This window comes from Carlito syrichta, unplaced genomic scaffold (genome assembly GCF_000164805.1).
Source record: "Carlito syrichta isolate Samal-C Ts95f unplaced genomic scaffold, Tarsius_syrichta-2.0.1 Scaffold115728, whole genome shotgun sequence".
Lineage (NCBI taxonomy): Eukaryota > Metazoa > Chordata > Mammalia > Primates > Tarsiidae > Carlito > Carlito syrichta.
Genome location: NW_007059824.1, coordinates 135,205 through 149,350, shown reverse-complemented (window position 1 = coordinate 149,350; position 14,146 = coordinate 135,205). Strand labels below are relative to the sequence as shown.

At 48.1% G+C, this 14,146-nt stretch overlaps 1 protein-coding gene across 3 annotated transcripts in view; it reads left to right on the top strand.

Annotated features, from left to right (window-relative positions):
- ARPC2 (actin related protein 2/3 complex subunit 2) overlaps window positions 1–6,798 on the top strand; it is a 36,101-nt gene extending 29,303 nt beyond the window's left edge. For 2 of the 3 annotated variants that reach the window (XM_008073692.1, XM_021706546.1), the window contains exons 8-11: window positions 947–1,073; window positions 2,628–2,728; window positions 3,388–3,488; window positions 6,061–6,514. In XM_008073692.1, the coding sequence (XP_008071883.1) occupies window positions 947–1,073; window positions 2,628–2,728; window positions 3,388–3,488; window positions 6,061–6,085 (354 nt within the window). In that variant the 3' untranslated portion in view covers window positions 6,086–6,514. Of the gene's footprint in view, window positions 1–946; window positions 1,074–2,627; window positions 2,729–3,387; window positions 3,489–4,378; window positions 4,381–6,060 lie in introns of all 3 variants that reach the window. The other variant, XM_021706538.1, reaches the window with a different exon arrangement.
- The last annotated feature ends 7,348 nt before the right edge of the window (window positions 6,799–14,146 follow it).

The following is a 14,146-nucleotide window of genomic DNA, read 5'->3' as shown; positions in this document are numbered from 1 at the left end:
GTGGAAGGATCGCTGGAGCCCAGCAGGTCGAGGCTGCGGTGGCCAGGAGCGGCCACTGCATTCCAACCTGGGTGACAGAGTGAGACTCCAACTAAAAAAAGAAAAAAAAAAGGAAAGAAAAGGCCCACTTGATGGATTGAATTATCTGGTGTTGCTGGCATGGCTGGAAAATCTAGTTCTATTCTTGCAGATCTGGTTGAGAGAGTGCCTTGTATCACTTGTCTATTTACATAGGAATGCATGGACTGTAGAAGCCTGAGGTTTAGAGATTGGAACTTAGAAAGAATAGCCTGATTTTTACATCCTCAGTCATTTTTCTGTAGTTTGATGAGAGGTATATTTTTTAATGAAGATTTGTTGTTGTTTTTGTTTTGTTTATTTTTTGAGTTGGAGTCTCATTCTGTTACCTAGGCTGGAGTGTAGTGGCACTCTCACGGCCACAGGAGCCTCAACCTGCCGGACTCAGGCGATCCTTCTGCTTCAGCCTTCCAAGTAGCTGGAACTATAGGCATACCCCACCATGCTCAGCTAATTTTTTTAAATTTGTTGCAGAGATGAGGTCTTGCCATATTACCCAGGCTGGTATAAATAGTAACCAGATCTAAGATAACCTCAGTGAAAGAAGACTTGTGCAAATATCCAGAAAAAGTGTGGTACTTCATCATCTCTTGTCCAAAACAAGAGAAAGGGAACTGGATTAACAGTGCTTTTCATCACATTTTGTAGATCTGATTTGTGAAGTACTTAGTAGTCTCTCCCTTTTGAATCTGAAGTGCCTGATAGCAACAAGTAATTGTAACATTTTGGGTTTGGTGTGGTTTTCTTGTAACCATCTGCTGGTCCAGAGGGACGCAAAGGTCACACTGCATAGGGCAAACCCCGTAGCATGAGCTGCCACTGGTCTTACACCCAGTCTCTTCCGGTTACTTTTGCTTTGCCTTGGCAGGAGTTCAAAGAAGGACGCAGAGCCAGCCACACAGCCCCACAGGTCCTCTTTAGCCACAGGGAACCTCCTCTGGAGCTGAAAGACACGGATGCCGCTGTGGGCGACAACATCGGCTACATTACCTTCGGTGAGCAGGATGCACTTGCCACTGTCATGTGGCTTTAATGAGTTCGCACTGCACGATGCCTAACTCTGCATAGAACCTTGGTTCACATTTTAAAGTGGGCAAAAGCAGGCATACCAAGTTGCTTCTGTTGCCATGCTGTGACTACAGGAGAGTGTCATTGGGCATTAATTACAGAGCACGCCATATGCTGTTTTTGTGAGGTAATCATTTCCTTTTTCCCCCTATTTTTCCCATTCTTAGGGAAAAATCTTGACTGAACTCTGATGTCGAGATAGAGCCATATAAGCATTGCTAAGCAACTGTATGGGAGTTGCCATTTGGCATTTCTCAGATTTTTACTAAGCCAAGCTCCAGCCATGATTCACCCATTCCACTTTTACACTGAAGACATTCAAGTCTTCCTTCCTTTTAGTTGTTTCAGCCTCATGAGCTGGCAGATTATTGTAGCTGACGGTTTGGAATAATAGCTTATTCGCACACTGGACTGTTTCCTTTTATGAAGTTGTATTTAATTAGCCTCAGTGCTGAGGTGTACCTGTTTAGTGGTGATAAGTTGATGTACCATACTTCGTTGGCCTTACTTTTCTTGCACACTTTTATCTTTGAAGTTGAGGTGCATCTTACAGCTCATGGCACATCACAGTTTAACTGGCAGTATTTTTCTCTTAAAAATACTTTCTCATAAAATTATGGCAGACATAAGCTCCTTGGGATCTTTGAAATACAGTTATCTTCAGGCCAGAACAAACTAACCCAGAAATCCCACCTTTCTTAGGAAGCATTCCTTTTTAATTCAGCAGAACTTAAGAAAACCAGGGGATTTTGCAGCTAGTGAGGCCGGTGAGTCATGAAGGTACAACAGATAAGAAGACTGCAGAGAGCCCAGAGGTAGCGCGGAGTGCAGTCTACTCCAGCACAAAGGACTGAGCGACAACTGCACTGATCTTCAGGTGGCTGATGCCACAGGACGGACTTGGCTCAGCTCCAGCCCAAAAACTCCTTCTGCCTGACCTGCCAAGAGGGGTTCATTCAGATCCTCGTACCTTAGTGTTTGGTTTTCATAGCAAGAAAGTAGGGTGTTCTCTGGCATCTAGTTTCTCTGAAGGCTCATGCTGTTTCTGCACCAAAGAACCAGGGTAGTTGTGTTTTCTGATCTTGGTCCCTTAAGGTAAAATGTTCCCAGATAGCTGTTTAATATCACCCTGGAATCTGCCGAGCCACAGAGGCAGGGGCTAGTAGGTGTGTGGCAGATAGGGAATGGATTCCAGGATGCATAGCGGCAGGATCTAGACCTGGAATGCAGACCAGACCTGGAGCTGAGCTCTGTTTTTCTAACATGCGCTCCTCTGTCTGTATTCATTGGCACCTCCCCTGGTTGTGCCATCTATCCCTGCCATGTCTCAAAAACAAAACCCTGACAAAGCCTGGGAATACTGAAACAGTGGATTGTACTTAAGCAGGGAGATAGTGAAGTTGGCTGTAGGCTGCTGTTCTTCCCGGCCCTTTGGCATTCATGTTACCCCTTGACACCTTGCTTGTTTCCCCCTCCCTCAGTGCTGTTCCCTCGCCACACCAATGCCAGTGCTCGAGACAACACCATCAACCTGATCCACACGTTCCGAGACTACCTGCACTACCACATCAAGTGCTCTAAGGTGAGGGAGTGCCCGCATCTCAGCTCCCATGCTCTGGGTCTGTCTTTCCACCAGAGCTCATTAAAAAGTCCATTAGTCCCGGTGGTGGCTGTGACTCTTAGGTAGATAGTTCTAGAGGCTTGAGGAAATCACGGACTTGCTTCATGGAGCCGCTTTCCCCCACCCTTCCCCAGGGCAGATGGATGAATATATGTTTCCAGAATTGCTCACTTTCCTGCTTCCTTGCAGGGCCTGGGCCGACACAAGGCCCCAGTTTTGGGAAAGTATGTTCCCAAACTGTCCTGAAAATGTCTAATGAAAGCGGAGCTGGGCCAGGCATGGTGGCTCACACCGATAATCCCAACACTTTGGGAGACTGAGATTGCTTGAAGCCAGGAGTCTGAGGCCAGCCTGGGCAACATAGCAAGACCCCATCTCTACAAAAAAATACAAAAATCAGCCAAGTGTGTGGTGCATACCTGTAGTGATAGCTGCTCAGGAGGCTAAAGGAGGAGGATTGCTTGAGCCCAGGAGTTTGAGGTCACGCTGACCTGTGATAGCACCTTTGCTCTCTGGGTGACAGAGCGAGACCCTGTTTCTATTCTTGAAAGAAAAAAGAAAGTAAAGCTGTCTTTCCAGATCATTGACTCTGCTTCAGTACCTGTTGTGTTTGTTGCCAGGCCTATATCCACACACGTATGAGGGCAAAAACATCTGACTTTCTCAAGGTGCTGAACCGTGCACGCCCAGATGCAGAGAAAAAGGAAATGAAAACAATCACGTAAGTAGGGTGATACCCATGGCAGGACCACCTTCATTTCCTGAACTTGCCAAGGAGAAATTGTGGGTGTTGGTGGCTTGCCCCTCCGGCTGTCTGGCCAGGAACTGCATGTGAGGCCAGCAGGGCTGAGCAGATAGACTACAGATGAGATTAACAGGTTTTCACTGCTGGAAGAAGGGCCAGGATGACTTTCCTTTTTTCCACATCTTTGTGAGCTATGAGAATGGCAGCTAAGGAAAAGAACAAAGAGAATTTTTTACCACAAAACTGTGTCCTCCTTTTTGGGCCTGAGTTGAGAAGTCAGTCTTGTCCTTATGGTCTTCCCAGAGAAATGGAGTGATTTGCTTAAGGATATTTAGTTGAGTAAATAGTAACCATGCCCCTGAGTGTCCTTTTTCTTGGTCTGCTTCTCAGCAGGTAGAGAGAGAGGTCTTCTTTATTAGAGCTGAAAATGATGAGTAGAGCTCTAGACAAGTGTGACTGTGCATGCAGGGGACGTCAGCGTAGCCTAGAGCCTATAGAGTTTGATCTTTGCGCCGGGTGCCAGGTCTTGGTTCCCCTTCTGGTGAAATTTAGGCAGTCCTTTTCTCACGACCATAAGTGTTTATCTGCTGTCTTTTGTGCCAGTTGAACTAAAAGTTTTGAGGTCAACTAAGCCTGCCCTCATAGCAAACGTGCTTGCCAACACTCAGGATGCTTGGGGCAAACCTTTGGTGTGTATGGTGTGCATAGGACTTCATGCTCCTTCTCCTGGCGTGTGTGAGGCCTCTTCTACCCAGTTAGTTTCTGCTACCATTCAAATGTTAGAGAGAGGTGTCTGACTGAGTGCCTTAGCAGTAGGTGAGGGGGGTTTTCAGTTGTTGGAGAAACACAGAAGGGTTTGCACAAAGCGGTTTAAGTCACCCTGACTTTTTGAGGCGGAGACCTTTCTCTAGCCACTCTGTGCCTACCACCAGGGCCTGAGGAATGGTGTTCAGCCTGTACATACAACCTCTGCTCAGAGAGGTGGCCAGGTGCCATGCAGTGAATTGGCAGCATGTTTCTTCTACTCTATGGCTTCTTGGCAGGTCCTTAAAAAGGCACGTCAACCAGCAAGGTGTGCTGGGCAGGTAAGGGGGTGTGCCTTGAACACACATGCTCTTGCTCTCTCTCCGAAATCGGGTCTCCATCCTGATGTCTGCAGTTTCCCCTTCCCTGCTTGTTCTTCACAGGGGTGCTTTTCTCACCAGGCACTACTTTGGTAACCTCAAGTGTGAGGCAGCCAGCCTCATGCATTCAGGGCCCAGTGGAGAGGCAGTTCAGTAGTGGCCGGGAGATGAACAACCAGATTGGAAGGGTAGTTATTGTTATAGTCCCAGGCCTGCCTGCATCCCCTTCGGCCCTGATAATTTCTTGTTCCTCCTGGAGGAGGGCCCATCAGGTAGCCACCACCCTATTCTACAGCCGGTAGGCAGTCTTGGGGTCGGGGTCACTGCCCGGGGAGTGCAGTCGTGTGAGAGGCAGGAATAACTCCCCCTGATAGAGGGCCTGGGAAGGGATGACTCCCTAGAACTAACAAACTGTGCATAAACCTCCTTCCTGGGATTTAAAAAGAGCAACTTTGCCTTCTTCCGTTCTGTGACCACTTTCTGGCAGAGTTGGGCCTCAGAAAGGAGAAGCAGGAGACAAACTACTACATCTACCCTGAAAACCAGATCATGTTGCCAAGTGCTAGGTAGGAGTTGCATGAGTTGGCTTGAGCGGGAGAAGCCAGGACTCCTCGGTGCACTGCCCAGAATTGAACACTCACGAACTTTTCATTTGATAGGTAAAAGTAATCAAGTGTAGCTTCACTTTGGGGTGGTTGAGACATTCGGTGCTGGAAAAATTGAGATCCCTTGTTTTTACCCTGATTTCCTATAGTTCTCAACTCTGGCTTCCAGGCTGTTTTGGGAAATACCTTTAGGTACCAATTATAGGTTCTATTTTTGGGAACCAGCTGGCCCTTCTGGAGAAATACTGGGTGGAACAGGACATCACAACTCAGGAGCATAGAACCAGGCAAGTGTTCTGTGAGCCAGAGTCTAGTTACCACATGATAACAGAACACCTTTAATCTTGAGAGTTTTGAGGATTGCTTTGAACCCCTTATCCCCATGGTGAAAGAGTACAACTGCCATCTGGGCGCCCTGGAAGGTATAAGCTGTGTAGGAGGAGCCTGAACTGACTAATTAGGTGGTAGCACTAGGAAGACAGTTGAGCCCAGTGTGAAATTAAAGTACATCTAGGCCATCCAGAAGTTGTGGGCAAGTGATTCTCCTGTCTGACTTGGTACATTTAATGTCATTAGGGTCTTAACACAGATATTCCCTGGCATCCTAAGGTATTCTTCAGTAGGAAGGACAATTTTGAACCTTTCTGTGAAAGCTAGAGCTTAGCCCACACCCTGTAGTTCCAATGTCTGTGCCTAGGAAATCCAGCCCCTTCCAGCTCTTGATTGGTGTCTCTTTGGGGCCACATCTAGTCCAGGAGTGTGGGGTGGGAGGAAAGGGCAGCCCGAAACTGGCCTTCACACTTCTCTCTCCTTTTGAAGGGGGAAGACGTTTTCATCCCGCTAACTCTCGGGAATAGGAGGAAGCGGCTGGCAACTGAAGGCTGGAACACTTGCTACTGGATAATCGTAGCTTTTAATGTTGCACCTCTTCAGGTTCTTAAAGGATTCTCCGTTTTGGTTCCATTTTGTACACGTTTGGAAAATAATCTGCAGAAACGAGCTGTGCTTGCAAGGACTTCATAGTTCCCAAGAATTAAAAAAAAAAAGAAATCCACTTGATCAACTTAATTCCTTTTCTTTATTTTCCCTCCCTCACTCCCTTCCCCACCTCCCTTTCCAAGCTGTTTCGCTTTGCAATATGTTACTGGTAATGAGTTGCAGGATAATGCAATCTTAACTTGTTTTCTCCTAAGTATTTGAGTTCAAAACTCCTGTATCTAAAGAAGTACGGTTGAGGTCATTAATAAAGAAAATCTTTCTATCTTATGAAGAATCTGTTGGGTTTCTAGACTCTTAAGTCCAAAGAGAGGAAGAGGAGGAAAGAAGGGTAGGCCTGTACTGCCCTTGAACCTGCAAGCCTGAGCTGGAAAGCCTTAGGTTCAGGAGCCCATCACATCCAGAACCTCAGCTCTGCTGGAGGAGAGAATGGCTGGCCCATGAGCTATAAACTTGAATGTGCTTCCTGTAAGCCTTGGTCCATGAGACTGCCTGGCTGCTCTGGAGTGGCCTAGAAGCTCCTCGAACAGTGGCAAACAAATAAAAATGTTTTCTGGTGTATTAATTACTCATGAGTAATGTATAGCATTTCCCAAAGCATATTCCTTGGTGTGTATGGGTCTGCAGGACATTGATGGTATTTGGTGTGAGTCTGATACAGACCAACAGGCCAGTTTCTCACACAGCAGTCCAGAAGACCAGCCCTAAGGGAGATGCTCACCCAGCAAACAGGACAGAGCCTAGCAGAGCATGCAGTCCCGACGCAAGACACTGGTCCCTGAAATGGTTCAGAAAGTTTGCTTAGTAAATAATAAGGAGAATTTTAGGGGCACCTGAGATGGCCTGAGGGCCGCCTAGTGGTTTCTGCCTTCCTGCTTTCCTCTTCTCATTGCTTTCCTCTTCCTGAGGGCCGCCTAGTGGTTTCTGCCTTCCTGCTTTCATACTGTCCCGAGACACACTAATGAATTGTAACGTCACCTCACTGTATGACAACCAGCATTTTCATTTCCTAACCTGTTGATGTTAAGGTAGCTGTTGATTCACAGGGAGTTGTAAAATTATACAGGCAGATCCTGTGTGTCCTCCAGTTTCCCTCCCATGGTAACGTGCAACTATTACAACCAGGAATATGGCACTGGGATAGTCTAACCACCTGCAGATTTTACCAGTTGTACATGCATTGGTTGTGTGTGTGTGTGTGTTATATAAGCATTTTAATCTTTTTAAGAATGCTATGAGCCAGGCTCAGTGGCTCAGCCTGTAATCTCAGCACTTTGGGGGGCTGAGGCAAGTGGATTGCCTGAACCCGTGGATTTGAGACCAGCCTGGGCAACTTGGTGAGACCTCGTCTCTACAATAAATCAAAAATCAGCCGGGCATGGTAGTGTGCGCCTGTAGTTCCGGCTACTTGGAAGGCTGAGGTGGAAGGATCCCCAGAGCCCAGCAGGTCGAGGCTGCGATGACCAGGAGCGTGCTACTGCACTCCAGTCTGGGCGACGGAGTGAGACTCCAACTCAAAAAAAAAAAAAAAAAAAGAATAGTATGGACTGGATCAGAGTATATCATACTGTTGAGGGTATGTATTGATTTGGAAACATGATTTAGTTATATGCACACATCATGACTGGATTGTAGAAATGTCTTTCTACTGGAAGTCATACGAGGTGTGACAATTAAGTTCACGAACTCATCCCAGAAACACTGCTACCATTCCTGAGTATCACTATGGTCACCTTCAAAGTACTCCCCTTAGGAAGCTATGCATTGACACCAGCACCTGGTCCACTTGTTAAAGCAATTTGGAACTCTGGAATGGCCATCAGAGCTGTAATCACAAAAATGTCAGGGTTTGAATTAGAACAACAAAAAATCATTAAATATCTTGTTAAGGCCAGGCGTGGTGGCTCAAGCCTGTAATCCCAGCACTTTGGGAGGCCAAGGTGAAAGGATTGCCTGAGCCCAGGGGTTCGAGACCAGCCTGGGCAGCTTGGCATGCCTTGTCCCTACAGTAAATCAAAAAATTAACCAGACTTGGTAGCACACGCCTATAGTTCCAGCTACTTGGAAGTTGGAAGACTGAGGCGGAAGGATCACCTGAGCCCAGCAGGTCGAGGCTACGGTGGTCATGAGTGTGCCACTGCACTCCAGCCTGGGTGACAGAGTGAGACTCCAACTCCAAAAAAGAAAAAATTATCAAACTTGGCGAGAGTGGAAGTGAAATCGGGCATATTATGAGGATGGTGGTTTATGAGGATAATGCTGTGAAGAAAATGGCAGCGTACAAATGGTTTAAATGTTTTTCTGAGGGGACAGAAAGCGTCACTCATGATGCGGTCAGGATGCTCTTAACGACCAGAACTGACAAAAACATTGCAAAAATGTATCAAGTTATATGTCAAAATTATTAGTTGACTGTGACAAGCATAGCAGATCAAATAAACATGGATAGAGAAACAGGAAAATCTTAACTGAAAATCTTGGCATAAGAAAAGTGTGCACACAAATGGCCCCAAAGGAACTCTTGCATCAAAACAATCACCGGCTCACACAGCACCGTCTGCGAGCGAGTTTTTAGCCAGTAAACAACTATTGGAACAACACCCTCCCTACTCATTTCATCTGGCCCCACCCACATGACTTTTTTCATTACCTGAAGATAAAGGAAATACTGAAAGGAAGACATCTTGGTGACACTCGGGACATTAAGGGCAATACAACAACAACTCTGATGGCCATTCCAGAAAGTCCCAAAATTGATTTGACAGGTAGTCTAGGTGCTAGCGGTTCATAACTTCCTAAGGGGAGTACCTCAAAGGTGACTGTAGTGATATCCAGCAGTGAGGTTTGTAGCACGTTTTCTAGGATGAGTTCACAAAAGCCACAGGTTATTCAGTCGTCAGACTTCATTTTCCTTCACTGAAATGGGCTCTGAGAGAGCTCGGGGTGCTCCTGTTATCCAATTGGCTACTCCGAATGCCCTGGTCAGCCACTTCTGGTACATGGAAAATCTGGCTTAATATTGAGAGAGAGTGAGATATGTATCTACGCTGTATGAGTTACTTAAGGGGTTTTCACCAGTAGTTTTGAGTAGAAGCAGTTTTTGCTTGCTTTTTTTTTTTTTTTTTTGAGTTGGAGTCTCACCCTCGTCACCCAGCTGGAGTGCAGTGTGCATGTTCACGGCCACCACAGCCTCGACCTGCCGGGCTCTGGTGATCCTTCCACCTCAGCCTTTCATGTAGCTGGAACTACAGGCACGCACCACCGTGCCTGGCTAATTTTTTGAGTTATTGTAGAGAAGAGGTCTCACCAAGTTACCCAGGCTGACTCAAACCCATGGGCTCAGGCAATCCTCTTGCCTCACCTCCCAAAGAGCTGGGATTATAGGCGTGAGCCACCACACCCGGCTGCTTTCTTTTTGTTTTTTGTTTTTTTTTTGAAACAGGGTCTCACCATGTTGCCCAGGCTGTACTGAAACTCTTGTCCTCAAGCAATCCTCCCGCCTCAGGCTCCCAAATAGCTGGGATTACACATGCACACCACTGTGCCCCACTCAGTTTTTGCTCTCTTGCTGACTTTAGAACATAACAAGCTGGAACTCAGTGTTCTCTTGCCAGTAGTGGGAATCAGATTTCTGAAAAGTTCTGTAGACGACAAGACCAAGGTTACTAAGAGAATATGGAGTTAGAAAAACCAAAAGGCAGTAAGCATTTTTACAGCAGTAAATCCCAAGGAAGAATCTAATTCCAAGATGTTTTGTCAGCATTAGAAACCCATGCTGGCATAACTCCCTCTCCAGATTCACTCCTTTTTCTCCACCTGTTTCCAGGACACACTTGGCGTTAGCTTGGACCTAGTCTCAGGACCCTCCTAGGGGAGGAAGAGGCTCCCTGTAATTTCAGTCCAGGCCATAGGACTGTGGGCTGAGGACATCTTGAGGAGGGTCAAGCACCGAAGGTTGTGGGCTGGGAAAAGTGATCTTGTCTGAATGACTGCTAATTGGCCCTTCTGCCCCAAGAATCCTGGGATGTGGAGGTGTCCTAGGGTATGAGCTGTAAAGGAACAAAACAGTTTGGAGACAGATGGCAGTTTGAGTCCAGATTTCACCCCTTAACTACTGTGACAGCAAATTTCTTCATCTGATAGCCTCATTTTTTTTTTTGAATCGGAGTCTCACTCTCTTGCCCAGGGTAGAGTGCAGTGGCACGCTCACGGCCACTGCAGCCTCAACCTGCTGGGCTCAGGTGATTCTTCTGCCTCAGCCTTCCAAGTAGCTGGAACTATAGGTGTGCACTACCACACCCGGCTTATTTTTTTATTTATTGTAGAGACGAGGTCTCACCAAGTTGCCCAGGCTGGTCTCAAACCCCTGGGCTCAGGTAATCCTCTCGCCTCGGCCTCCCAAAGTGCTGGGATTACAGGGTTGAGCCACTGCGCCCAACCTGATAGCCTCATTTTTAGTTAGACACACCACCACCTACCTCATAGGGTTTTTATTTATTTGTTTTTGAGTTGGAGTCTCACTCTGTTGCCCAGGCTGGAGTACCGTGGCATGCTCACAGCCAGCGCTACCTCAACCTCCTGGACTCAGGCAATCCTTCCACCTCGGCCTTCCAGGTAGCTGGAACCACAGGCGCGTGCCACCACACCCGGCTAATTTTTTGATTTATTGTAGAGACGCAGTCTTGCCAAGTTGCCCAGGCTGGTCTCGAACCCCTGGTCCAGGCAATCCTCTCACCTTGACCTCCCAAAGTGCTGGGATTATAGGCATGAACCACCATGCCTGGCTCATAGGGTTTTTAAAAGGAAAGAATAGGTAAATGTCTGTAATTATAATTACTAATGCTATTTAATCTTGGTTCCTGTTGTACCCTAAGAGAATTAGAGGTGACAGAACTACTGCAGAAGCAAGTCCAACAAAAGCCAAGCCTCGTTCTATCCTTGGGGTTTTCCAGGCTTTCCCCAAGAGAGGTGGTGTTGCAGTGTTTACCTACTTGGATGGACCTTACCGTAGGAGGCAGGCGGGTGGACAAAGTGAGATCTGGGAGAGCTAAGAAAGGAGAGCTTGGCAGGAAAGGAAATAAGACTGTGACAGAAAGTGGAAGGATATGGCTGGCAGGGTGAGGGAGACAGCTGAAACCAAGAAAAGGAAATTGCGCTAGCTGCTGCATCAGCCTTCTTGGGGACAGCTGGTACTTGGGGTCACCATCCAACGTTCTTGGTTCTCATTCTCTGGAGCAGAACTGACGGATTTGGGTCTCCTCTAGGGGTGATCTTGGATTCAAGCGGTGCTGCCCCCTTCTGGGAACTGCTGGAAGCGCCACGGTTTCTGTGACTCCTAAGGTCAGTATCAGCCAGCCATCCTAGGCCTGGAGAATCTGGCAGTTTGGGTCTAATTTGGACGACGGTTTTTTGTTTTTTGAGTCGGAGTCTCACTCTGCTGTCCAGGCTGGAGTGCGGTGGCATGCTCACAGCAGCCTCGACCTGCTGGGCAGGTGATCTGCCTCAGCCTTCCAAGGAGACGGGACTACAGGCATGGGCCACCACGCCCGGCTAATTCTTTTTATTTATTGTAGAGATGAGGTCTCACCAAGTCGCCCAGGCTGGTCTCGAACCCATGGGCTCAATCAATCCTGTCACCTGGGCCTCCCAAAGTGCTGGGATTACAGGCGTGAGCCACCGCGCCTGGCCAAGAGGGTTTCTTCTGCCCATACAGATGAATTGGGGGCTTCCTGAAGACAGGATTGTATCCAGAGTCCTTCAGAGGCACTAACGGGACAGCAGTGGACACAGGAGGCCCAGGGGATGCTATGCCAGGGTCTGGATTGGTCACCTCGATACAGGCTCTACCTGAGGAAAGGAGACAGGGGTCCAGGGCGCAGAGTCGGCTGGATGGAGCATCTGAAAACCACCAGAGCCCTCGGGGAAAGGGAGAAGCCAGGGGATGAGTCAACCCCCGGGGCTCAATGAGGGGCGGAGAGGAACCAGATGATCCGGAAGAAACAGGGCTGAGCGGGGGACAGAACCCAGGCTCCCGGCTGCCACCGCCCGAGTTGTCCCCTCACACGTCATACCACTCAGTGTTTAGACAGCAGCGAAGAAGAAACACAGACATCCTGAATCCCGCGGGGAGGAGGCCAGGGCTGGGAACAGAAGGAGGTCTGTTTATTCTCGGCAGTCCCATCTCCGAGGGGCCCCACACCCACTTCTGTCCGGGCCCCCGGCTGAACTCTCCCAGAGCCTCTGACTTCTGCCCGACCAGATCGCGTGGGTCCGAGGGCCAGTCCTGAAACCGGCGTCCTCCCGCCCACCAGCTCCCTTGAGGATGGGTTCGAGGCCGAATGCGTTCCTCCTCCCACTTTTTGTCCCAGCAGAAGTCCTGTCTCTCCAGGACCCTTGTCTGGCTGTGTAGGGTGAGCAGAGCCAGGCTCCTCGGGCCTTCAACCCTTCGGCCCAGCTCTCCCCAGAGAGCACAGAAGTCTCCTTGCTCCAGCTGGTTGTGCACTTCAGCCAGGAAGTTCTTCCTCGTGTCTCATCCCCAGCTTTCTTGCTGCAGTTTCAGCCTGTTCCCCACCATTTCATACCCTACCTTGGGGGAGCGTGGCTGTGCTTCTCACCTCTCCCTTGACCAAAGCTGCACTTGATACAAGGTGGAAATTGTAGCACAACATCTGGCTTCCTAGCCTTGGACTTGCCCTTCCCTCCTGGTATACCTAGTTTCCTCGGTTTCTTTGTAGAGCAAAAGTGTCACACACACAACACACTCACACGCCCGCTTTTCCCAGGCTCCCTATCTGCCTTCCTCAACAGGTCTTTCTGAGAGGCCAGGTGCAGAAAAGACAGTAATCCTAATAATGTTAATAAAACAGCTGTGTATCATTGAGTGCTATGTGACAGGCTAAGTCCTCATCACATAGTATCTCATTTAGTCTCACAATAGGTGAATGCAATTATGAGTCCATTTTATAGATGAGAAAACCAAGGCAAGCAACTTTAGTAATTGTCCAAGTTCACACAGCTTTAAAAAAAAAAAAGGATCCAGACCCTTCTGATCCCAACACTGGCTCACGCCTCTTCATCATCATGGAGGAGAAAAGAAAAAGAGTCATTTGTTGAGGTAACACTCTCCCATCAAGTGCCAAGCATTGGGTGTATGCAGTTATTTATTTATTTATTTTTTTGGTCGAAGTCTCACTCTGTTGCCCAGGCTGGAATACAGTGGCATGCTCATGGTCACTGCAGTCTCGACCTCCTGGGCTCAGGCAACACCTTCAGCTCAGCCTTTCAAATAACTGGAACCACAGATGCGTGCCACCACGCCCAGCTAAATTTTTGATTTATTGTAGAGATGAGGTCTCGTCAAGTTCCTTGCCCAAACTGATCTTGAATTCTGGGCTCAAGCAATTCTCTCATCTCTGCCTCCCAAAGTTGCTGGGATTATAGGCATGAGCCACCGCACCCGGCTATTTTTAAATTTTTTTTTATTGTAGAGACGAGGATTCACCAAGTTGCCCGGGCTGGTCTCAAACCCCGGACTCAAGCAATCCTCTCGCCTCGGCCTCCCAAAGTGCTGGGATTATAGGCGTGAGCCACCACATTCGGCGGATTTTTTGATTTATTGTAGAGATGAGCTCTCATCAAGTTGTCCAAGCTGGTCTTGAACCCCTGGGCTCAGGCCATCCTCTCACCTCCGCCTACCAAAGAGCTGGGACTGCAGGAGTGAGCCACCACACCCAGCAGAGGTGGTTTTTCTTGTGCCTGTTTTACATAGGCAAAATCTGAGGCCCATCATAGCTTACCCAAGGTTATAGCCCTAGAGCCATTTATACCCCATAGCCCAGAACTTTGGCCCCGAAAGTAGAAGTGTTGAATGACCCCAGATTCCGGAAGGCAAAGCTGATTTTATAAGCTG